The 26,536-nt window shown below is 35.3% G+C and overlaps 3 protein-coding genes across 8 annotated transcripts; 1 reads left to right on the plus strand and 2 right to left on the minus strand.

Moving 5' to 3' along the window:
• Window positions 1–290: 290 nt before the first annotated feature.
• Window positions 291–26,443, minus strand: LOC129448689 (protein rapunzel). Of its 6 annotated transcripts, none has more exons than XM_073872518.1 (3): window positions 25,716–26,443; window positions 6,260–6,318; window positions 291–1,612 (listed from the first exon to the last, which is right to left on the minus strand). In XM_073872518.1, the coding sequence occupies exon 3, from the start codon at window positions 1,605–1,607 to the stop codon at window positions 924–926; it is 684 nt and encodes a 227-aa protein (XP_073728619.1). In that variant the 5' UTR covers window positions 1,608–1,612; window positions 6,260–6,318; window positions 25,716–26,443; the 3' UTR covers window positions 291–923. The 6 variants fall into 6 exon arrangements, with proteins under 6 accessions (XP_073728619.1, XP_055067226.2, XP_073728621.1 ...); XM_055211251.2 differs by lacking the exon at window positions 25,716–26,443 and adding an exon at window positions 9,102–9,140; XM_073872520.1 differs by lacking the exon at window positions 25,716–26,443 and adding an exon at window positions 8,731–8,805.
• On the minus strand, window positions 2,396–3,818 carry LOC129448694 (protein rapunzel-like). The gene is made up of 2 exons (XM_073872736.1): window positions 3,771–3,818; window positions 2,396–3,285 (listed from the first exon to the last, which is right to left on the minus strand). The coding sequence occupies exons 1-2, from the start codon at window positions 3,816–3,818 to the stop codon at window positions 2,593–2,595; spliced, it is 741 nt and encodes a 246-aa protein (XP_073728837.1). The 3' UTR covers window positions 2,396–2,592.
• LOC129448685 (protein rapunzel-like) lies at window positions 17,146–21,529 on the plus strand. The gene is made up of 2 exons (XM_055211240.2): window positions 17,146–17,279; window positions 19,666–21,529. The coding sequence occupies exon 2, from the start codon at window positions 19,694–19,696 to the stop codon at window positions 20,867–20,869; it is 1,176 nt and encodes a 391-aa protein (XP_055067215.2). The 5' UTR covers window positions 17,146–17,279; window positions 19,666–19,693; the 3' UTR covers window positions 20,870–21,529.
• Window positions 26,444–26,536: the final 93 nt, after the last annotated feature.

The following is a 26,536-nucleotide window of genomic DNA, read 5'->3' on the forward strand; positions in this document are numbered from 1 at the left end:
ATTGCGATGATATCTCAACAGACATTCAACTGTCTAGAAGTATCTTTGCATGTGCATGTCAACTTATTCCACTAACCCAAACCTCTTCCCTAACCCTAACAGTCTACTAATACTCTAATGACAGTTAGTTGCAAATTATTGAAAGTTAGTTGACATGTAGTTGCAAAGTTATTTATAGTTAGTAGAATGTCTAAAGTGGACTATCAAAATAAAGTGTAACCCACTCCTTAATATTTAAATCATTAATTCAGTTGTATTTGGAGGTGCTTGTTCCTCCATTACACATCCTGTTAGACTTGACACATTATTTGATAATTCAAGCATTTTTTTATTCTGTATCTTTATTGAAAACCTTTACAGCATTATACAGAAGTACTGTAAACATTCCAAAAGTTACAAGAAGTGTCTGAGAATGATTGTACAGATTTTCAAAAAAATATTTTATATATTGAGTAATTTATGGGTAAATAATTGTGCAAGAAACATGATGATCCTGATGAACTTAGATGTCATTTATCTATAATGAAAGATGTAAGGAATACTAAAGGAAAACATTCAGTGAGATCTACGAGGAGCTGCAGTGGGATAAAAAAAATTTATGCATCTGGTATGAATGTGCTACAAGTTAAAAAAGCAAAAAGATAAAGCAGAAACACATAAACTTATTTCATAAAAAAATCAAATAGACACAATTATTTCTTTTCAGATTTTATCTTTATATATAAAATATTATGTAAAGCTGACTATAATAAAATATTTGTGTCACACGAGTGATCTTATGAATCTAATATTACTTCTTCAACAATTTTCATTGATCTTAATGTTGATGATTAAACAGTAGTTTAAAGTGCAAACAGCAAGGAAAGCATGCCAGCAAGAAGGCAACAAAGAGATTGTAAAAGGCATTGGTTGTGCTGAAGAAATCACTTGCAGCTCTTCAGCACCTCCTGCATCTTCTCCTGCACATCCTTCATCTTTTCTTCCCACTCCTCATTCCGAGATTCCACGTCATCTTTTATGAGGGCATAGTAACCCATCATAGCAATGAAACCCATGCAGAAGAGGTATGCGAGTCGAGTGCAGAGGTTTTCCATGACGCTCTTGTCATTCTGCGAATGCTTCATGTACACTTCCAGAATGGGCCGGCTGAAGAGTTTGCGTTTCCCCATCACGCCATCATAAAGGGTGTGCATGTTTTGGTCTCCGTTGTCATTCATATAGCTCTCGATGAAATCCTCCTTCTTGCGTTGCACGTTCTCTGGCTTCGCCTCCATGATCTCCATGAATTTGCAGAACTGGTTGTGAAGGTTTTGTTGAATCTGGTCGTACTGTTTGTCCAACGTTTCCTTCTGGATCTCCTGCAGGGCTTGATGGTTCTGATTTGAAATGTCATCCAGTGCTTGATTCACGTTTTTAAACTCATGCTTGAGTTTCTGGAGATCTTCATCGTCCACTTGGTGAAGCACCACCCGAATGAGAGATCCAGCCACACCGAAGATGGGATTGACCACCGCTGCTGCTGAAGAGATGGTGGCCACACATTCAAGAACCTTTATGAGACCTCTTTTCAGTCTCTCTGGGTCATCAAATAGCTTACTGTCAGCCATTGTGTCTGGGGAAAGACGTCACAGTGATAATGTTCACCTGAAGGAGGAAACGTATTTTAAACTGAATAACTTTAAGCAATTTTATATTATTATGTATTATTTACACTTTAATACACGGCTTGTTGGAATGCTTGATTCTGATTGGCCAGTTGCTACATTTATTCCCAGATGACAACTGCTCAAAACTAATAACACATGGGAACCTGGATGCTGCAAATAATTTTGACAGGTACAGTTTAATATTTAAAAGCAAATATAAATGCATTTAATAACATATGACATTGTATTTACATGATTAAATCAAATAGTGTGTTTGTGACATTTAAACATCTTTAAAACCAAAAGTAAACAGGTTTTCCTCATTTGTTAAAAATGAGCATATATTTTAAATCAACATTTAATGCTCCTTACCTTATTTATGTGGTAAATAGCCGTGTAATAAGCTGGATAAAATAAAGGCAGCTGGTTGTTATCACTAAATAAGCACCTGATCATTCTGTAGAGAGGCGTATTTCTGCAATAACAACCGGTTGCCTATACATTAACCATAATACATTCATTATATTTATTTCTTAGAAGGCTTACATAGATTACATTGGCCATGAACAGCATTCCTAACTCTGAAAATGTCCGCCAAGTTTGTATTTACATATGCAAATCAGAAATCCATAATCATCTGGATTTATGCGAAAATCACAGCTCTTTGTTTGCTCGCATCATGAATTGACTTAACAGGAATCACATTTAGTTCACTGATATGACATAAAGATAACACAAAGACTGATTTGAGAGAAAATATATACATTTATTAAACACATAACTCAAGAGATGGTCCACAAAACATGAGACAGTGACTTTTAACAATGCGGAACTTAAATATTTGGATGTATTGCTGGAAAGCTGCTTTACATTACATTCAGTCATTTGTGACATTCAAAACATAATATGGATTTGTCTCAGCAATATTTCAGTGCAACGTCCCGCATCAGTTTCCCTGTTCACATTGGTCCAGAGCTTCTTGCATCTTGGCTTGAATATCAACAACCCTCTGTTCCCATTTGTCCCTCACTTCATCCTCATCGTCTTCTGTGACCGAGGTGTAGGCCATCAGTGTCATAAGACCGATGTAGAAAAGATGAGCAATGTGTGAGCATCTGGCCTCCATCACTCTTCTGTTCCTATCGCAGTGCTCCAAGTAAACCTTCAGCAGCGGCCGTCCGAACAGAGCCCCGGTGCCCATCACTCCACGATAATACACATCTAAGCTCAGATCACTCTTGTCCCTCTCGTAGATCTTCACAAAGTCCTCCATGTGTTTCTCCGAGTTGTCCGGGTCAAGCTTTACTCTCTCCACCATGGTGTTAAAGGCTCCGTACTGATGCTTGATGTACTCCTCATATTTACCAAACATTTCATTGACTTCATCGATGCGCATCCGCCGGAGGGTCTGCTTGTTCTTCTCCGAGATGATTTCCAGCTTCTCGTGGATTTGTTTGAAGTCCTGGGCCAGCTCATGGTCCTCCTCGGCCACCAGGCCTTTCCTGACCACCCCAACTACAGATGTCACAATCCCAAAGAGAGGATCGATAGAGGCCAGCACTTTGGCGGCAGTCACTCTGATCTCTTGTTTATTTGCGATCGGTGGGTCTAAACGTTGCCGTTTGAGTCTTCTGCGAATCTGAAAATGTATACAGGATTAGATCAACACAGAAAATTATGACAAAATTTTTTATTTTTATGTGAACTATCCCTTTACAGTTTTGGCCTGTTGCTTGAACACTATAGACACATGCTTAGACCAAAGTAACATAACTACAAAACCAGCTACAACAAGGCCTTAGTTAAGCCATTTTGAGAAGAATGGGTGCAGTCCAGTAACAGATGAATATGTACCACTGGATTAGTACCACAATGATACATTCAGAAAACTACACAGGTACCAGTGTGGTGGGGTGGGGACGTAATATAATTGGCCAAAGGGTGCAGCGCGGGGGAAATATCACATTGTGTGCTGCCATAAGTCTTCGAGGCCTACTGCACCATTGTGCCAAACTGGGTCCCTAATGTGCAACAAATCATCACATTTCTAGATGCACTTCATGATGCAGTTGGACAGGATGGACCAGAGCAGCCCAGGTTTGTTGTTGTCTGGGATAATGTTACTGTAGTTTCCATCGGGCTGCTCTGGTCCAGAACTGGTTCACCAACCATGATCACTTTGAAGTTCTGTACATGCCCCCTTACTCGCCATTTCTAAATTTTTCCGATTGGAGATGGTGAGTATTTGACCGCCAACCACATGCCTTCAACAGGCCTGCGGAGACATTGAGGTGAGGTCTATCCAGGGATGGATTCGACACACAAGGGGATATTTTCACCGATGCTTAGCGAGAGAAAGCATTGCTTGTGATATTGATGAGATCTTGTGGCCAGACCCCAACAAACGGCAGGGTCCATAAGCCCACTTGTGCGCAATTGTGTTTTTCTGTGTTTACAGTAGTGTATTGTTTCTTTTATTTTTTAATTTAACTGAATTTACTGTACTGTAAAATATACTACTGTAATGTAATGATTTTGAAATCAGTATTTCATGTTTTGGTTGTTGTGAAAACATGCCCTCTGTGAAACTGAATAAAAACATTGAAAACAAAAGACTGCAGTTTTTTATATAAAGTAGGCCAATGTGTTGCTGCTGATCTGAAAGTGTATTCATATGATGCTAGTGGGTATCATTTTGTCATTAGAGTGACATTATGACAAAGGATTGTTAGGTTTTGATAGCAAAGTTTCAATTTGATATGGATGTGAATGGTTTATTTCCCAGTGTTGTGTCTTGCTTGTGTGTAGGGTTTTGACACAATGAGCCAAATTTAGCAAAACGTATTTAAGCAATGGGCAAAAACTGTAAGAAATATATAAAAGTTGCTGTCTAGTACAGAATCTGTCCAGTGACAAAGATTCCCCTATTCCCCCTTTTCATCTTATTAACATTTTATTAAAACATTAAAAGTACTAAAAGTGAGGCAATGTTATATAAAAGATCTTAGATTTTAGACTAATGCTACATTCAGACCAGCCGCAATAGAGGCGTCAAGCGTGAGTGATTTCAATGTTAAGTCAATGTAAAGACACGTTGAGTAGTGGAGGTCTGCAGCGCGAATGTGGCGTTTAGCGCGGCAGATGCGATTCCGCCTTATTCGCGTGTCTAGTTCACGAGAATTGAACGTTTTCACTTTGGTGAAAAGCAGACCGCATTAACCAATCAGGAGCTTGCTCTAGTAGTGACGTGATTTCAGGAAGTGAGCAAAGTTGCAGAAGTCCCTCACATGACGTGAATTTCCACGTGAATGTCTTGATGAGAAGAATTTCACGCGCAGCTTTCACGTGCAAATAAAGTGAGTAAACTCAAAATGTTCAAGCGGCAAACTAGAGGCAGTAGCCGCGAATTTGACGCCTCAAACACGGCTGGTGTGAACCCACGGTAACATTAAACAGGTTAAAGTTCATACAGATTTAATTAGGCCAACAGGTTTTAGTGCAAAACGATTAATCATGACTAATCGTTTGCAGAATGAAAGTAGTGTTTGTTTACACCATATATGTGTGTTTATGGTGTATAATAATTATATATAATATAAATAAATATATATATGTGTGTGTGTATTTATTTATTTATTTATTTATTTGTTTATTTATTTATATTAATATACATAATACGCAATAAGCACACATATGTAAACAAAAACTTTTATTCTGCAAACGATTAATCGCGAGTAATTGTTATGCAGCACTCAGTAAATCTGGTCTGCGATCTTACCTGTAATGCATGGTTGTTCTGTTCTTAATGGCACAGCTGCTGTTTTGAAGCAGGAGCCATCATTTTCCCTGTCGGCTCTGAGAAACACAACCCCTCCCTTTCTGTCATTTAGGGGCAGGATGAGGGAGTGACTCATAGCAAAGCAATGCTCATTGGCGTAGACAGAAAAAAAACCTTTCTGCAGTATTATCGTCTGAGTCAAAAAAAATTGAATGCATGTATAATAAAACACTAAATACATTTCTCTGTAAATTCTTTTGAAAGCCAATATAATATTTAATTGATGGCATCAATAAAGTGAATCGCTTCCAAAGAAATGCATTCTGATAATGTTTTATGAGTGAAATCCAATGTGTACAAAATCGGGCTGCAGGTATTTTCTGTTAAGAAAGAAAAATACCACTGAACAATAAGCAAAAGATTAACAGAGGTCAATAATTGGAGGAGAGGACACTGACAACTGGTTACTTCTGCTGTCATTTGTACGGCTATTTTTAATCATTACTAACTAAATAAGTCATAAAATGTTTGACAGAAATGAATTTTAATGACGTTCCGTGTGTAAAAATATTTTGGTTGTAGGTTTTCCCAGTTGTGGCTATTTGGTAACATGCTGTTTGCCTAAAAATGTCAATTCTCTTGTCATTTGCTCATGATCATCGCAATTTTAGTTTTTTTTATATATAAACTATAACCATTAAATGAAAAACAACACAACAGATGTGGCTGTGATGTTAGACAGTCCTTTTGTAAATTCATTTTGCAACAAAGTAGCGATCATTTATTCTGTAATACATATTTGTAACAAATAGAAGGAAAGAAAATAAACTCTTACGTTGCAGTAAAAGGATTAATATCCCGAACGGAGATTGCAGTTTTTTTCTTTGCAGGTATCTGGCAAAACAGAGAGAAAAAAAATGTTATCTAGCAGCCTGACATAGATATAGTTTGCACTAAATGACATGTGATAGTTTATGAAAAACCAGTTAAAAAAGGGGGTAAAATATACACATTATGCAAATCAGTAATGCTTTGCATTATATTGCATTGATTCCCAGCAAAAGTGTGTTCATCTATAGCTGTCATGAGGTTAAGATATAGCCTAACACTTAACACAGATATAGTGGAAATGGAAATGTTTCTTAATGTCACTGTTACATTATGACTCATTGGAGAATATGACTTCAAGTTTCACACTAATATTATAGGGTTAAAACCAAAAACCATAAACAGCCCACCTGTTCCTAACATAAAAGTTCATTAAACAAAACAGTACAATAAAGATTTTGTTGTAGTCCACAAGATCAAATGGAGACTTTATAGAGTTCAGTGTCCTTGAGAGACCTGATTGTATCTTAAGAATTCTTATCTCGCTTTTTATCTTTTCTTTTTAATGCCAGCTTCTGGCTTAATGGCTATGTCCATGGCGAGATTCAGGTTAAATTATAAAGGATAAAACTAAATAAGTTGTTTAAGATTCATTTTTCTCTAAAACCTGTAAAAGTACATTTAAATAGACTTGGTTAAAAATATCAACAAAATAAAGCAAGCTCCTCAGAGTATAATATGTTCAGTTTGACTGTAACTTTCTCTGAAGCCTGTTACAGAAGTGCTCTTGACTTTTGAAGTCAAAATTACCCTGCGTCCAAATTCAAATACTATCAGTACTAAATAGTAGTCAAAATTAGACTTAGTATGTCCCATCTCTGTTAATGCAACCAAATGGACATACTGTCCCATTAGGGCATAGTAGGCAAATTGGGAAGCAGTGTGTTAATATTCTTGACTGGCATTACTTCTATTAAACAACAGAAGGGCATGAACTACAAATAAAACAGATAAAAATGTATTCTGTTGTTTTCTGTTGATTATTTGTTGCCCATCACCTGTACCCAAACAATTTTGGGGTATTTCGATGTGTCACCTTCTTCGAAAGTTTTTGTTCTACAAATAAAACAGGACATTGACTATGTTTACACCACTGTTCCATAGTTTAGGCTCTTCCTCTCACTTTTTATACTAGTAAACTCATCAAAACTGTGCACTCCCAGAAAAAAAAGGTTACAGAAATATGCACCTTTTAGGTACAAAAGTGTACTTTTTATAAAGGTACCGCCCCAGTGACATGTTAAAATAAATACATTTAGCTTTGTAATGAAGAAAACTAAAATGTTTGCACAATTATATTTTGTATCCAAAACTTATTTTAACATTTAAGCCGTCAGACAAACAGATTTGTAATGTCAAGAGAAACATTTCACTAAAGTGACTCCAAACCTTTGAATGATAATGGATCTTTCCCCTTTATAGTATTTTTCCTGATTCATCCAGAGGGGGCAGTAATTTACATTTTTAGATGTCTTATTAAAAATCTCAGCGAGTAACTAAGAATTACAGGGTGAGATTGATTGTGATACTCCAAAGATGAGTATTTAAATGTAACCCTTTAAATGCTGGATGTTTTTAGGCTCTAAATAGCAGAGTTGCTACAAACTACATAACCTGTGCCATTATTCTTCCTTAAGTTAATCACTTCAATGTATCCATTAACCTTTTGACGTTTATTTAAAAATAGATAAAATAATTATTAAAATAAGTTATTTTAACCGAATAACATATGTTGGTCTTAAGCAATGTCTCTATTTCCAGCAGAATAGCTGCCAATATAAACTAATGATGAATCATTATTTGCTGATATTAAAGTACAATAGTCAAATAATACACAGACCACATGCCTCAAACAGTGTTTGTGGACTTATATAAACATAAACACTCATAAACTGTGAAGATAGGACCAAAAAGGAAATTTTAGATCTGAAAAAACCATATCCATACTCTAAGTTTCACAGATGGAAAAATAGCTAAAAAAACAGTGTCTGACCTTTAGTAGTTACTACTGTAACATTAAAAAATAACAGTCTGTGATGAACTTCAGGCCTGAGTCTCATATCCTTAAGCTTCAGCTATCCCATTACCTTAAAACTTAATTACTTACAAAGTTAGATATAATGACTTTTCTTTACAGTTTTTTTGAAAACAGTTAAAAAATGTTTAAGCACAATAATTAACAATGAAGAGTTTTGCATCATTCATGAAGTTGCAGCTTTTACTGCTCAGAGGAGCGGCCATCTTTAAAACTCCATATCAACTCCTACAGAGTAGCTAATGTGTAAAAATTCTTATTTAAAAAACACTCAAAATACACAACAAACATATAAAATGCATGATTATAGTATGTTTAAATGCATTTTTATTCTTCCTGAACCATTATTAACAGTTTTCTCTTTTTCTTTCACAGAGCATTACCTGTTTCACTTCCCTTAGAAAAGCAGCCAATGGTCCAACAAAAAACAACAAGTGGCCAACTTAATCATGCCAAAACATAACAATACAACATCTTTATGTGTTTTCTCAAAGTATGTGAGTATTTTATAAGATCTTAAGTCTAAATGGAGTGAATCACTTGCAGCTACCTGCTGTCTGCCCTACTATAGCTCCCCCTGGCAGAACTCTGTGTATTGTTCATGCTAAGCATGATATTCATTTCCAACCCTATACATATACCATGTAAAAACTTAAAAAAATCATATACAACAAGCATGAGAGCCAGTGTGCATCTCAATGATCCCATCCATCCATCCATTGACCTGGCCATTGGGGAGCATAGCTCCTCTTACCTTTTAAGATTGCTACCACCCTCTCCAAAGTCCCAATCCCGACTGCACTTCTTCTTCCCAACATTCACTTAAATAGAGTTCCTACCATTTGAGCTCAGCATGGAGGGGTGTTCAGATTGGACAATGCCATTTTGGGAGTATTTAATAGGCCACTGGTGCCTCAAAAAGGGCCCTTTAGACTTGACATCAATGCAAGTCTTCACTTGCATTATTACAATATCATCTATAAAGCCCTGTTGACCAGCCCCCTCCTCAAGGCACAGATGACCTCCCCCAATATCATTCAAATATTCCAGCCTTCCAAGTGTTTGACAGTCATATACAGAGAACCAACTTTGATTCTGGAGGCAGCTAAGAAAACAAAGTGTCTCCAAAGAAGCCAGCTACCAAGCATTGACATGGGTTAAATTAGGTGAAAGCTATTTGTGGATGACCTTTTATTAAAATTGAGTTTTAAATAAAAAATAAGGGTTGGAATAAACCAAAAGTTAGAAAATACGTTATTGAAATATGAGCCATTCTATGGAGCAGGGTTAGGAATGATGCCTCTCCAATGGCTTGGATGTGTCTCCACATTGGATAGCTATTTCCGACATCAAAAGAAAAAGCTGTGATGGCTTTTTAGGAAAATTTAGAAATATACAGGTGCTGGTCATATAATTAGAATATCATCAAAAAGTTGATTTATTTCACTAATTCCATTCAAAAAGTGAAACTTGTGCATTATATTCATTCATTACACACAAACAGAAATATTTCAACTGTTTATTTATTTTCACTTTGATGATTATAACTGACAACTAAGGAAAATCCCAAATTCAGTATCTCAGAAAATTTGAATATTGTAAAAAAAAGGTTCAATATTGAAGACACCTGGTGCCACACTGTAATCAGCTTATTAACTCAAAACACCTGCAAAGGCCTTTAAATTGTCTCTCAGTCTATTTCTGTAGAACACACAATCATTGGAAAGACTGCGGACTTGACAGTTGTCCAAAAGATGACTATAGACACCTTGCACAAGGAGGGCAAGACACAAAAGGTCATTGCAAAATAGGCTGGCTGTTCACAGAGTTCTGTGTCCAATCACATAGAGAGGCGAAGGGAAGGAAAAGATGTGGTAGAAAAAAGTGTACAAGCAATAGGGATAACCACACCCTGGAGAGGATTGTGAAAAAAAAACATTCAAAAATGTGGGAGAGATTCACAAAGAGTGGACTGCAGCTGGAGTCAGTGCTTCAAGAACCACTATGCATAGACTTATGCAAGAAATTCACACTTTCAGCTGTCACACAAGCCACTCTTGAACAGCAGCCAGGTCAGAAGCGTCTCGCCTGTGCTAAATACAAAAAGGACTGGACTGCTGAGTGGTCCAAAGTTATGTTCTCTGATGAAAGTAAATTTTGCATTTCCTTTGGAAATCAGGGTCCCAGAGTCTGGAGGAAGAGAGGAGGGCACACAATCTGCGTTGCTTGAGGTCCATAATAAAGTTTCCACAGTCAGTGATTTTTTGGGGTGCCATGTCATCTGCCGGTGTTGGTCCACTTTGTTTTCAGAGGTTCAAGGAACATACCACGAAGTTGTAGAGCACTTCATGCTTCCTGCTACTGATCAACTTTATGGAGATGCAGGTTTCGTTTTCCAACAGGACTTGGAACCTGCACACAGTGCTAAAGCTACAAGTACCTGGTTTAAGGACCATGGTATCACTGTTTTTGATTGGCCAGTAAACTCGCCTGCCCTTAACCCCACAGAAAATCTACGGGGTATTGTGAAGAAGAAGAAGGTCACTATCAGAGCAACCTGGGCTCTCATAACACCTAAGAATGACACTCATAACACCTGACTCCATGCCACGCCACATTGCTGCAGTAATTTAGCCTTCAGCCTATGTGCCGGGACTTAGCCCCGGACGGCCCCAGCCCAATTTAAACCCTGGTGCTGAAGGAGACGGAGCTGAGCTCCGGCAGGGTGTGTTGTGGACCCAAGGAGGCAGAGCTGCACTCCGGCCCAATTTTAAGGAACAAGAAGCACTGCTACATGGGCAGAGTGATTTGCACAACTCTGACCAAACTCTCTGTTCCTTACCAGGGGCTTCTCGGGTGCTGTGAGCAAATCACTCCGCCCAAGTAGCAGTGCTTCGCCTTCTGAGAATATAGTTCCCAGTATGTATACTGTTAAAAGATAGCTTTGTCTCATATCACCTTGTTATTTGTACACGGTGTGACTATACAAATCACAACACATAAATAGGAAAATGTTCGCATTATTTGTCACTTATTGGGAGCAGTTTGCTAGCTGGAGCCATTCACTTCCAGACTTTGTGCTAAGCTAGCGGGGGCTGCGTCAGACAGAGTTAAAGCAGGCACTGAGATGAGAAAGGTATGTATGGACTTATCTAACTCTGGGGGGATACGGTGAATAAGCTAGTTCCCAAAATCTGGGCGTGTTCCTGTAACCCATGGACCTCTCCTCAGAGACAAATTCATTACTCTCCACCACCTGTGAGTCTGTTTACAATAACTTTGGAATGAGTAAGAAGTGGTTTAAAATCTGCAGGTCCTGACAGTATAAGTCCTGGAGTACTTAAAGTTTGTGCTGATCAACTTTATTGGGTGACTCACTATATTTTTAATTTAAGTCTATAGTTGGAAAGGATACCTGTCTTATAGAAGACATCATGTACTAGTTCCTAAGAAACTTTACCTTGAATTTGCCAATAGCCCTAACAGCCCAGTTGATGAAGGTGTTTGAGAGATACAGCAGCTACTGTGTGCTTTTGATGATAAATTGCAAGTTGCTTACAAAACTGCCATTGAGGTTGATGATGCAATTATCTGTCTTTTAAACAAATCTCTAAGTCATTTAGAGACCTCCGGTAATACTGTCAGAATTGCATTTTTTGACTTCTCTAGTGCTTTCAACACTATTCAACCTGCTTTGCTTATAAATAAGTTAGAAAATGCCGGAATACACCACAGCATGGTCAGCTGGCTAACTGACTATCTCTTAAATAGACCACATAATACTGTGTGTCTCAAGTAGTTACGTGTGGTGTCCCTCAAGGTACAGTTTTGGCACCATTTTTATTTACTTTTTATACATTTGATTTTCAATGTATAATTCCATCTTCAAAAATGTTCTGATGATTCTGAAATTGTTGGTTGTATAAAAGATAATGACGAGAGTGAATACAGGGAACTTCTAAAGAACTTTGTGTATTAGTGTGCAATAAATTCTCTTAGGCTAAATATTAAGTCCAATGAAATGGTTGATTTTGGCAGACATCCTTATCACGTTATTCCAGTGAATTTATATCAGTCAGATATTGAGATTATCACTTTATATAAGTACTTGTGTATATCTGAACAATAAGCTTGACAATACAACACAAATCTTTAATAAAGGTCAGAGTCGTACACTTTTAAAACGAATGTGTTCAAATAACACATCTTGTGGGTCTGGTTAAGAACAACACATCTACTGTGTTGTCCTCAACTTAACACATCTGTGTTTTTTTGGATCAACACACTTTGTGTTGTTTTAACACATCTTTTGTTGTCCCTTCTATTTATATGAACTCAAAATCAAAACGAAATGACACATAATGTAATATATAGTTTAACACAAAACATTGTGTTAAAGTGAACACATCCAGGATGCCATCAGATTTTACAACCAGTACTATACAAGAAAATTGTTGTAGAAATCTGATTGTGCATGTCTGCTTCATGCTCGAAACTAAACCAATGTGGTGCTGTGTGTATAATGTATAGTTGCTCAGGTCATTGTGTACAAACACTGTAAAAAATTTGCCGTAATTATGCAGCTGGTTGCCAGTAACTTACTGTAGAAGATAAAGACTGAAAATGTGTAATGTTCATTTAACTTTAAACAAACTGTTGCAAGTAAATAACATAAATATAAAATCTACAGTAAGTTACTGGCAGCTAGTTGCCTGTAATACCCATTAATACTGTAATTTCTACAGAATGTTTTTACAGTGAACTGTTGTAATTGTATTGTAATTTTATTTTTTTATACTCTTTTATACACATGTGAATTTCCCTTCGGGGTTTAAAAAGGTAAATCAAATCAAATTGGACTTTAATCACGTTTCACCACTCTTGGGTATAGATTGCATTAAAATGTTTTACCTTACAGATTAGGCTACAAATCGGTTCTAAAGGTGGTTCACTGGCTCGTATATAGGGGAACCATTTTTAGTTCAGCACATATGTAGCACATGTGTAGTAGAACCATGTGGTGCTACAAAACCACTCGTCGCTCTTCATAGGTGCTATATTACACAGATGTTCTTCTCACAAAACATCGGTTAGTCTGCACCTTTATGAATTCTTGGACGCAATTTATAAAATAACAAAAAAGCGATTACCACCGGGGTCGTGCAAAACTAAAGGAAGCTGCAGGTGCGTAAAGCAGATCACAGCGCGCGTGGATTGTTAATGAGGAGCTATAGCCTACTGTTTCATATCATTACAAACAAATAAAAAAGAAACCCCATTGCAAGATGGGTTAAAAGGCATTAAAATAATAAGCACAATACACAATCAATAAATAGTAAATCATTAAGTTAACTGTGGTTCTTTGAATTGAGAAGCAGATTGGCTGCAGGCACAAAAGAGTTTTTATATCTATTGGTCCTGAATTTTTGGAATTTAAAGTGAGTAACTGCCAGTAACTTACTGTAGATTTAAATGTATGTTATTTACTGGCAAGAGTTTGTTCAAAGTTAAATAAATATTCAATATTAACAAGTCTTTATCTGTACAGAATAAAACTTTACAATAACAGCCTCATGCAAAGCATTCAGGGAACCAGAAATCATCAACAACCGTGTTTTGCTTCAGATTTTGTTTCCCAGAATGCTGTGCTTGATGCTGTTATTTTAGTTTTACTCTGTAAAGACAAAGACTTGTTAATGTTTTAATGTTCATCTAACTTTGAACAAAATGTTGCCAGTAAAAAACATAAATTTAAATCTGTAGTAAGTTACTGGCAAACAGCTGCAGGTAACAATGTCATTTCTACGGAACTGTTTTTGATAAAACAGGATTAGATTACGTTTTGCTTGTTTAAGCAATTCAGTAATTTACAAAGGGTCATTGATCAGAATCATAAAACTGCACAAGATATCTTTGCTCTTGCACGCTATTTAGGCTAATTTATTGTTTTATTAGTTGGAAGTGAAATAAAGTGTACGAGCTTATGACACTGTATTGTTTGGATCTTTATTTTGTTTTTTGTCAACATTTATGGAACTCATTAAGGTTTCAAGAACATAGCTTGCTTTAAAAACAAAAACATACAATTTTAATATGTTTATATGTTTATATTTATATATATATTCAGTTATATATAGCTGTCAAGAATAATATCTTTATCTCATGGCAAAAGTGAGGAAAACACTTTAGAATACTGATCTATTATTAATGAAAACCTACACAGGAACAAATGAGTAATGCAATATCAACAAACTAGTAACTACTGTTAACTATGAAACTCTGATTAACAAACTAAGTAATAGAACACAGATGAACGTGGTAGTTTAATCAACTACTGTTTTTTTTCATACTTCCCAGAGAACTACTGAGAAGTTTCATAATTCATGCAAAACTAAACAATAACTAATATAGGACAAATGACTAGCACTATATTAACACATTTACTACTATTAACAAATACAGACTTGTTCTCATTGAATCAATAGAGAGTAATTGAGAGACTAATGGTAGATTCATCAACCATCAAAATGCCACAGGGGCGGTTTCAGTTTCCTGGACAGGGATTATCTTAAACCAGGACTAGGAGTAGTTTAAATATGAAATATAACTATATAACAAATATAACTGAGTAAAAAACAAAGAGCACTGATGTATTTTAAAATATCCCAGTGCAAGCTGTTTATTTTAGTCTAGGACTAGTTTAATCCCTGTCTGGGAAACAGTGATCGAGCCCCACAGTGATATTATTATTTAACCTACCTGTCAAAAAATGATATATGAAAGAATAGCCTACTGACTAAATATGAAAGAATGCATTTCTTGAATATGTTTTATGTTATGTCTTTAAGTGTGTCTGTGACAATTGATATTCCATGTTAGATTGTTTTTTCCTGGGGACGCGTTTACTCGCGAGGGAGGAGGCGCCGCGCGCGCGCTGCTCAGACAGAGACTGATGGTGAAGCAACCGCTTGGTATCTTTATTTATTCATATCTCCCCTCATCAGGTAAAAAATGCGTATTATTTTATTATGTATTTATTTTTATGTGTTACACTCGTGAGAAATATAAATGTCATCATTTAATGTGTTCAAAAAGCTCTTGTTATCATAGCCTATATTTAAACTTTGCTCCCAGTGCAATCCATGCGCATGCGTTGTCAAACCTGTTCAGACCATGCGGTTCGAGAAATTGTGTAGAAATTGAGTGAATCTACCAATAACATTTGTGTTTTGAAAGATGATTCAATAATTACGAGTTATAAGTTGCAGTTGAAAGTTTTGAAAGATGATAAATTGTTTCACGAGGTCAATAAGTGTGTAAAATTATAAAAATTTGGACATTTACGTGGGTGCACATAACCTTTTTGTGCTGGTTCTCAAAGGAGCAACTGGAGATGCTGCCTTGTACTCATACCAAAGAGAAGTCCCAAGAGGCGTTGCAGTTTTGACAACATTCGCTAGATGGCGCTGCTGTCGCCATTTTGGACTGAACTGAACCAACAAAATCCATCGACAAATCTCCCAGCCCACACGGAGTCGCGAATTTTTTTAAGGCTAAGTAATCTTTAAATCTGTACTTTTAATTTCTCTGTCTGTATCAAATGTAAAATGTGTTGTACAAAGTTTTTATCAGTAAATATTAATTAAATTATAATAAGACTAAAACACAGAACAGCTAATATACTTTCATTGCCATTCTATTTGTAGTAAATGTATGCACTTTACTTGCAAAGTGTTTGATTTGTTGCGTGTAATGCAGGCGGAAATGATGTCGTGATCTACTTTATTCAATTTGTGCTTAAAACAAGCAAAAAATATTGGCCAATTGGGTGAGAAAAAAATCTTGAAATCGTTTTTTTTTTCTTAAACACATCATTCATGAAAAATTTGCTTACCCCATTGGCAGATATTTGCTTGTTTTTTTGCTTGATATTTTGCTTGCACACATTAATTGTATTTTTTTTTGTCTGGAAATCAGACTAATTTTCTTAGGTCATTTTGCTCATCAAGAAAATACATCTTGATTAAATAATTTTTTAGATATTTCTACTGAAAACAACACACAAATACCAAGAAAGAAAGACATTTGTTTGCAATTTCACCTACTCACTGTTGTTTTGGCTTTTTCAAGAAATTGGTCAATCATTTCATGAGGAACATGGGCTGTTGTTACTGGTGTTGTAAAATTGTGCTGTGTATGAAAACAGGAGTTATCACCAAAAGTTATTGGGGTAACTAAAATAGCCCATTTGACACCTTCATGCTCTATGACGTGATTGTTTAATTATAAACCGATCCATAAGCATTATTTTGTTGTACATTATTCAACACGCCCTACTGAAAAATCCAGCTAAGACCAGCATAAGCTGGTAGCTGGTTTAAGCTGGTCCAAGCTCGTCCTCCCATCCTGGCAAAGCTGGCTAAGCTGGTGGGTCAGCTGTTCTTCTCAACTGCTTATATTTATTTAATGTGTAAAATATTTTTATTACTATAATCACGGCATTTTGAGATAATTTTATACTGTGAAAAAAATGATTCATTCAATTTATTAAATTTTTTTAAGGTAAGTGGTTGCAATCAATTTATTTAAGCTACATTTAAACAAAAGTTTTTTATTTTATTTTACTTTACTAATCTTTTTTTTATTTAAATGTAGCTTAAATAAATTGATTGCAACCACTTACCTTACAAAATTTTAGTAAATTGAATGAATCATTTTTTTCAGTGTAGCAAAACCATGGTCAAATTATAAAGTTACAATGGTATTTCGGTGGAAACTGTAGTTACCATGGTAAATGTTCAGATGTGTTAAAGATTCCTCCCGTATAGCTGAAGGTGTGTCAAGATTACAGAAGACACGTGATCAGAAGTTTTACTAAACACAGATCAGCACGAGTTTTCTTTCATTCTTTGCCATTTGTGATCGATTCAAGGTGAGTTTGGTTTGTAACAGCAATATTACAACATTGTAATCGTGAATATAATGTTTCAGTTTGTCTAGTTGTTGCCCACCAGAGCTAAAGTTTCTGGACCTTTCTCTTCAGACCATATTCTTCTTTTTCTCCTGTATGTGTCATTTCTCTATGGAAGCATATTGTTAGCAAATTTCAATTTAGAATGTAATATGCAATATGACAATACAATAGCCGATGTAAAATGTCAATGCATTTCTGTATTTAAATTTACATTTTCCATGTGGAATGTTTGGTGCAAAATGAAATTTCAATCATTTAAATTACATTCACAGTTTCATACAGTCCTGTTTTAAATGCATTTTTATGCTTTTTTAGGGTGACAAATAAAATTGGAGGTGTATTGCCTCAACTGGTTGGATGTGCTTAAAGTGGTCAAGCAAAAACTGCAGCAAAATGATCACTTAAATGTAATTTTCCTAAATACATTTACATTTACATTTACAGGTAGGTTATTTAGGAAAATTAGATTTAATTTATCATTTTGCTACAATTTTGCTTGACCATGTTAAACACATCTAATCAGTACATTTCCAATGTAATTTTGCGACTTATAAAGCGTTAAAAAAATGAATTTACTAGATTGTTGAGTTTTCATTTTGCACCAAACATTTTACATATAGCATGGAAAATGTAAATTTAAATACAGAAATGCATTGCCATAGTCACGCAAAATTTAATCAATTTATTTTATGTATTGCTTTCTACATGTTTTTGTTACGCTTTCAAAACTATTCTCACCTGGAGTTGGGATTTGGGTTAGGATGTCTAAAAATGTAAGAGAAAGTAACAAGCAACAATGGTAAGAAAATAGGAAAAAACTATGAAAAAACAATACATAAAATTACACAAGAATCTGTGGAAGTGACACGGAAAAGACATCAGTGCTCCTGTCACAGAAAAAAATGAATTCCGTGACATGGACACGGATAAAGTGATCAAATTTTAGACATTTTCAATAATTTTTACAGTAGGCTACTGCTGCCATTAGGCTACTATAAATGAGATTTACAGTACTAAACTGTATTTCCATTTTACAGTATCTAAATGCTACTGTAAATTTAAATACAGGTTTACAGTATGTGACTTTAATTATTTTCATTTTTTAATACAATAATTTGTAATATATTTAAATTACCTATAATTTATATATAAAATTCATTTTAATTTTAACCTACAGATACTGCTAACATTCAATCCAAAGAGACACAATTTCAAATATCGAAGTCTTTATTTAAAACAATACAAATGCTTTAAGAAGTATTACATTTTAAAATAATTTGCAGTAATACTAAAATAACACAACATACTTTAAAATAACACAAATTACAAACTACCATACGTATAACACTGACTACAGATTTTATTAATTTGAAAAATTGCCATTTAATCATTCGAACCCGATGATTTTCTTTGAACCAAAATGCTGATGTTTAAAAGTGTTTTAAGTTTTCCAGTTATAATGGGAGTAGGCTGTGACCATCTGTAAGGCTTCTAAAGGATGCAAACGCATTATAAAATGACTCCACATTATATATGCTATATATTTCAAGTGTCCTGAAGACATACAAATAGGTGTGGTGAAAAAAAATCCATATAATCAAATTTGACCAGTCATTTCTCTGCTCACACAGTCAAGTTTATTGTCAAGTCTGCAACAACCAGGACATACCAGTAAGATATTCACATCAGGAAGAAGTGTAGATGCAGTATTTGGAGAGTTTGACATAAGATTTCATGAAATGGATTACACACACAATCATGTATTAGAAAACTTGAAATATGTGTCACAGGTTACGTGGAGTCGTGCTATAATTGTTTGGTCTTTTTAATAAATAATTTTGCATTCTCGTTTTAAAGATGGAGAAGGTGGTCATGGTCCACTAGCCAGAAAACCCAAAACTCTACAAAATCAGCATTTGGTTCCTGAAGGTCAAGGAAGCCATGATGGGTTTGAATGCTTTAAGAGTAATTTAAAAAAGCAAAATTAAAGGTGTAGGATTTTCTCGAATTTTAGAAAAAAAACGCCTTCTCCACATTTTTAAAAAAATGCAATTGCGCAACACTCCTGATTGACAACTAGGAGGACCAATAGTCTTGATGATCCTCCTGGAAAAAGAAAATCCTCCACAATACCTTTAACATTTTTGTAACCCTTTCATTTATAGTCAAAAAGTTTCCTGGACTTAAAATAAAACTGGTTTAAAATAAAACCATGACTGCCTGTGTTTACATCCATCTTTACATTTACATTTATGAAAAAATGCAAACAACAACAAAGATGCCAATCCTGAAATAAAACTGTGGTGTTTTGAACTTGCTTCTAATGATTTTGTATTTTTCACAGATATTTTTGGCAAACAAACTTTTGAAGGATGACCGAACAACTACAGACATTTTTTTCAGAGAATAAGGATGCTGTGGAAGCTGTGATTAAAGTATTTGAGCAGAATGCCGAAGTGATAGCCAGCGTCGTTGGAGATATTTTCCCTGTTTTCTCCATCGTGGCTACTTTTGTAAAGCTGGCACTGGATAAAGTGGAGAGCAAAGAAGCCCGGTACATGACAGAACAGTTTCAGAAGGTACGAGATCGCCTCGAAGCCGTTTCTGAAGAGATCCAGCTGATCAATAACGAGATCAAGAAAAGCGGGATAGATGATAAATACTTCTCTGTGGAGGAGAACCTGCTCAACCAGTTTCGCAAATTTATGGAGGTCCTCAATGCCAAACCTGAATACATAGAAGTCAGAAAGAAGACCTTCCTGGAGCACTTCAAGAAGACAGGTGGTGACAAAAACCTCCACACACTGTATAACGCGGTAACAGGAGATAATTTCTCTAGAGAGTCCGTGCTGGAGATCACGCTAAACTATGAGCAGAAGAGCCGCAGACCAGTGGAGGAATTTTGTGCTATGCTGAAGCAACTGTTTTGCATCGGTTTGATAGCTTTACTGGGACACGCAAGTCTGGAAGGTTATGGTGAAGAAGAGAAGTTGCTTCAAGAGTGGGGCGAGAAGATGAAAGTGGTCCAATCTAAAATAAACATCGTTATTGAAGACTGCATCAACAGCTTTCCCACTCAGGCTGAGCTGGACTCCAAACGTATCGTGAGAGACCACAGCGACAAAAGCAACCAGCAGCTGGCTGACATGTTAATCGAACATTTGAAAAAGAAATACGACTGGGTGTGCTGGTCAGTCCGTGTCTTTAACTCTCCTACGGGCATACTCACCAGTAAGAAAGACTTTCATGGTTTGACGGGAAAGAGTCGATTTCAGGTGGCGACATCTGATGAGAATTTAAACGTTGTGATCTCGTACAGCGCCTCACCTGAACCTGTACGTAAACACCAGATACAGAATCTGATCTCGGAACAGAAGAAGCCCACCATGACCGCGATGGCTGAACAGCTTTTCGAGACTATGCCTCTTTGTGTGGTTCATACAGTCAAGAACTCGTGTAAAGATCTGGGCTTCTCCTGCAGCTTCTCTGATGAGCTGCACTACTATGAAAAGTTCAAGAAATTCTGTGTATTTCTTCATTCTGCCTAAAGCTGTCAGAAAACAATAATGCCTTACGCATGATTTTTGTATTTTGATTGCATATAAAATTTCCATCCTTTTGGATTACATACTTTTAATCTAAAAAAAACAAAAAAACTTTATATGAAAGACATTTGTCAGTTATATATATAAATGAAACCAGTATGAATAAAATGTATGTAATACTTTTACTTAATCCAACGTGTTTTAAATGCATAAGAAATTGTATTATATATTCTTTATTAATAAACCCAATTCACTTAAAATGCATTACATTTTGGTATTTTATTCATGAACCATATTTAAACATTTATGTATGTATTCCTCCCCCATTCACCCTCCTAAATCACAATATGCTATAACAACATAACACAAAAAAAGAATAGCCAGACCACTTTTTTAAAGGAGCCATGGCATGAAAATCTGACTTTTTCCATGTTTAAGTGCTATGATTGGGTCCCCAGTCCTTCAATCAACCTAGAAAATGTGAAAAAGATCAACCCAGTAACTTAGTTTTGGTAAACCATTCTCTACAAGTACATGAAAAAATAGGTCGTTGAAATTTGGCTCCCCTTATGATGTCATAAGGAGCTCTTATTATAATAATACCACCCCTTAATCTGCACTATCCAACCACAGCACTGCCATTTAGTGCAGAGTAAAGCACAATTGAGTTTTAATTGCAACAAACCACCATCATTGTGATCAGTGTTTGCACTTCATCCGCTCATTTGCATTGAAAAGAACACACCCAAAACGGCACACTTTTGCACACACCTACAAAGTGGTTATTTTAACATGCTATAATAAATTATCTGTAAGCAACATACAGTTGCTTAGAGTAGGCTACAAAAAATAAGTGGTTCACTTTGGGGTTTATTTTAAGATAATGACTTTCTGTATACTTTATAGACATCAACATATGCAAATGTATACATATAGAGAAAGAGAAACTGAATGTAAATAAAAAATCAAATAGATGCACATTAAATGTTTTAGTTGCGGTCAAGGATTTCTTTGCAAAATCTTGTTTCTTGGTCTCAAATCAAAGTTTTTTATCAAAGTGAGTGCAGATAGTTAAAGTCAATTGAGCACAAGCATAAACAAAAATTACAAACATCAAATTAACAAAGAGAAAAGTGTAAAGAAGTACAGTAACAGTAACAGAGTTTAGAGTTGATCCGTTTGTATCAAATCTTATAGGTTTTTATTTCAACTCTAGCGAATGGGCTTACTGTGAAAGTTCTACCTTTTTTCCTGATGTTTATGTTAAGCTTTTGTTTGGTAAATTAAATTCAGCACTAGACATTTATCCTCTAACATTGACTGGGTGTCTAGTTATGCATTCTCAATGGCAAGTATAATGTCCTGTCGCCACCTAGTGGTCAAAAAAGTAATTTTAAAAGAATGTAATTTTGTTTCAGAAATTATCATTACATGTAAGATGAAAAAGAAAGCTTGATTAATACCATACCAGGCCACATAAAGGCGAGATTCAATTTAACAGTATATAAAAAATAAGCTGGTCATAAGCAAACTACATTTATTTGGGGTCAGCTGTGAAAGCCAAGAACAAATTCAAATTATGATTATTACAATTTTTCTACAAAGTAAAACATTACAAAGGTGCTATCTGTAGCATAAATGCAAGAGGTCAATGCTAACATGCTTTAGATATTTATTTCAAAATGCAGCTCTGCTGTTTCCAAAGCCTAACACTGAAGACCAACTTTTTTTACAAAAGTTTAATGCCTTTCAGAAATTTCTGTTCTTTAAATATATATATAAACATACAATATTTAAAACAAAAGAACAGGGTAGGTTTCTTCAGAAATACATCATTTTGAACAAAAAGCTGAGATTATTGCACTTTTGTCAAGGACTTTTGTTGATCGGATTCAGAACGATGATCAAAACTTACACAGCAGGTGTTTCTCAATGTCAAGGAAGGATCCTCGGATCCTTACATTGGAACAGTCCTTCGACAGATGTCGATGACTTTGCATCCTCAAAATTCTGGCTTCAGAGGATCCTTCCTTGACATTGAGAAACACAGACCAGCTTTCATCAGGGTGTGTGGTCAACCTGGTCAAGCTGTAGGCCTACATGACAAGCAGGAGAGAAAAATAAAATAATACAAAGAGAACGTATCATGTAGATGTGTGCAGTAGTCTAGTATAAAGGCTTTTATTTTTTTATAATATTCAAGTGCCTTATTGTTAATTTATCAACGTGTAACATGGCTAAGACGTTAACTTAAGCCTGAAAACAATAGGACTGACTTTGCATTTTTTGTGGGATTTGAAGTGTCGAATGAAATTCTAAGTGGTGCTGTTTAATGATCTTCATCTTCCAGGCTTTGCATACTGCTGTTCTTCTCTTCTTAGCATCGTCTTGCACAAAATCCTGGTACCTGAACTTAACTATTTTTGGTGAAGTGCCTTCCATAAATATGCATAATAAAGGCTAGGTGTCTTACGGTGGACTCAAACATCATCACCGGCGGCCATCTTGTCACAGGCAAGCTTTCCGGATGAGACATCTAGCCATGGTGCCCTCCATGTTCCTTCTTCTTCTATTCAACTTTCAACCATTTCCACATTTTCCAAACTACATTTGTCACAATTACCAGTCTGGTGTTTCCCTGTCCTTAACATACACTGATTTAGCAAACAATAGCCAATGTGCATTCTTGAAATTAAAACTCCTATTTCCAAACTTTTTTTATCTTCCACAACATCATCATTTTGCTCTGGCATCTCTCTCTGTACAACTCCCAACATCTTCCACATCGTTGTTTGCCTCTACCGCAGCCACATGTCCGTATTTTTGGCATTTGAAACACCTTAATGAGCTGACAAATCCCTCTTTCTGGTGATTTCAAAATCAAAGACCAACATAACTGAAATACTGTCCAATTTCTCATTGTTTCTGAAACATTTCTACAGTCAAGTCTACACACATCTTCATGTTTCAAGTTAAGTCTTACAATCTACAATCTGATGAATCTAACAGCACCATGGACAGTACCCACAGGCAGCCCGATTATGTCACATGACTCACTATTTATTACTGTCATTCTGTCTGACAGAAGACTTAATATGGCCTCTAGTCTCCTTTTGAATAATGTTCATTGCATTGTCATTAAAGATGTTATTATAAAGTCAATGACAATGTCAATAAAAAGTTGCAATAAAAGCAAGTATAATACTTTCATTTTCAAACACCAGAAAGGAAAAGTACTATAACAACAAATGATATATAAATAACAATTAAAACAGTTAGCCATGTGGAAGGTCTACCAAAGTATTCATGACAAGGCATCAAAACATACACTACTGTTCAAAGGTTTTGAAACACTTGACTGAAATGTTAACTATGATCTTAAAAATCATTTAATATGAAGTTGTATGGTTAAATGCTTTACATTACTTTGTAGAGAAAAATATACCTGTCCCAAACAGATCAATTTTTGTTATTAGAAAAATTAAATTAAAATTTTAAATATTTTTTCAAGAAGCTTCTTGATAAAATTACATGATTATGGTTTTGCAATTTCTAGGCAAAGGATGACTGCACTTCAGATGATAAAATATAACAGAGTTGTGATTTATTTTGGATGCTTTTAGTCACAACATAATTCTCATGTTACATTTGTGTTATGCCATTGTTTGTATGAAGATTATTATTATTCTAATGTGGAAAAAATATAAATGATTTTAAAGTTTAGCTTTACTGACAAAATTAATTATAGAAACTGTCAACTTGAGTAACCCACACAGTCCAGAGTTGTTTAATTATATTCAGAGTGTGGTTTTCATTAAGTACTAACTTAGACTTTGCAGAAAACCTTTTTATTTACACTGATTTATGGTTTTATCCAAACCAATGCTGTGCAATTCAATGTATGCATATTATCAGTAGGCCTACAATATTTTTCTGGAACCATACAATGTAAACAATGATATCATACCAACATATATATTACGTTAACTTATCAAATTAAGTTAAACAATTTAAACTTGTTTTTATAAGTTATGTCACTTTATTACAAGTTAAACTTAAAATAGTAGGTTGAATTGACTTAACCAAGTTCCTTAAACTGCAGGTATTGCTAGAACATTTACAGAAACAATGCAATTTCAAATTATTTTAAAATCTAAAATATTTTACCAACTATAACATAATGCACATTCATATCTGTTTATCTGGTTGTCTTACAATGCCATTACTGGGATAAAGATATTTTTCTTGACAGCTTTATAAAACTGAATAATAAAGTTTGAAAGTGCTTAATGGACTATCGTAGTAAATTTTTGTTTTTAAAGCAAGCTGTGTTCTACCTTGATGAATTCCATAATTAACACAAATTGAATTTCATGACACAAAACAAAATAAAGACAGATCCAAACAAACCAGTGTCATAGGTTGTTACACTTTATTTCACTGTCCACTAATAAAACAATAAACTAGCCTAAATAGCATGCATCTAATCCTGTTTTATCAACTACAGCAGACATTCAAATAACAAAACACTAAACTAACTTTAAATATTTCATACATATTTTTACATTTACATGCACTTTGCAGATACTTTAATCCAAAGCGACTTATTGCAGTTGATATACGTTTTATCGGTAGGATCGAACCCTTTGCGCTGCTAAAACAATGCTCTACCCTTTGGATTTTGTTAATACTAGTGACGTAAGTGTACGTTGATTGGCCAAACGTATTACACCTGTTGTGCATACATCGGCACCCGCCATTTTTAAAAAGCCAAACACAAGAGATTTTACAAATAAAGCCGTTTCAAAGTGTTACAAGACATAAACATACAGATGTGAACAGCATTTACCTGTCTCCTTGTCTGCGGTGTTGTTTTCCTTTGCAAGCCACAAAGAGTTTAAACCACTGCAAGCTGTCGTAGATTATTTTGTCTTTTGCCCTCCAGTTTGTTCTTTCAGTCCTATCTCCATTATCACGTAACGCGCAACAAAAACATAGCTCCAATGACGCGTCATCTTCAAGTTGTTTACTTTGTGGAAGGTAGAGCACTATTTCAATAAATAATTTATCTTGCAATCGTAAAAATAAATGTATGTAGTACAAAATCACAGCATGTGCATACACTTATCTTATGTGAAATGCGCGTCATATGCAGATGGGCACGCGCGGCTGAATTCTTCATGCCAAACGTTTACAAAACATCATTCTGCACTTTTTGTACACAAAAGTAATAAATATGAGAAATATTGATAGACTCTCAAATGTTTACACTAAAAGTAAACCATTCGGACCCATTTACCCTATTTTATACATTATATTTTCAAAATGACCGCTTTAAATGGTACAGCATTTTGATGTTTATAAATAAATACAATAGACCAAATAAAGTTTTAAAAAGCTGACAAATTAAATATATAATATAAATAGCCTGATTCTATGCGATGGACACTGATATGCAAAATATTTGTCATCAATCAAAAACGCCATAATGTTGTATTAAATCCTGGGATCACGTGATGATGCTGCAACATCATACATTATTAATCAGCTTGTTTTACAAGCCGAAGTGTTGTTTAGTGATACACCACTATTGTTTGGGGTGAAAACAGAACGTCGTGTAGTTCACTCACTGATGCCTGTCTAAAAATACTCGTACGATCATAGGACCCT

Source organism: Misgurnus anguillicaudatus, chromosome 10 (genome assembly GCF_027580225.2).
Source record: "Misgurnus anguillicaudatus chromosome 10, ASM2758022v2, whole genome shotgun sequence".
Classification (NCBI taxonomy): domain Eukaryota; kingdom Metazoa; phylum Chordata; class Actinopteri; order Cypriniformes; family Cobitidae; genus Misgurnus; species Misgurnus anguillicaudatus.

Bases quoted from the DNA above. Each gene is read 5' to 3' on its own strand.
- LOC129448689 (XM_073872518.1), bottom strand. From the start codon at position 1,607: ATGGCTGACAGTAAGCTATTTGATGACCCAGAGAGACTGAAAAGAGGT.
- LOC129448694 (XM_073872736.1), bottom strand. From the start codon at position 3,818: ATGGTTGGTGAACCAGTTCTGGACCAGAGCAGCCCGATGGAAACTACA. The intron at 3,286-3,770 runs GTAACATTATCC...ATACATTTTCAG, and splicing joins GCAGCCCGATGGAAACTACA to ATTCGCAGAAGACTCAAACG.
- LOC129448685 (XM_055211240.2), top strand. From the start codon at position 19,694: ATGACCGAACAACTACAGACATTTTTTTCAGAGAATAAGGATGCTGTG.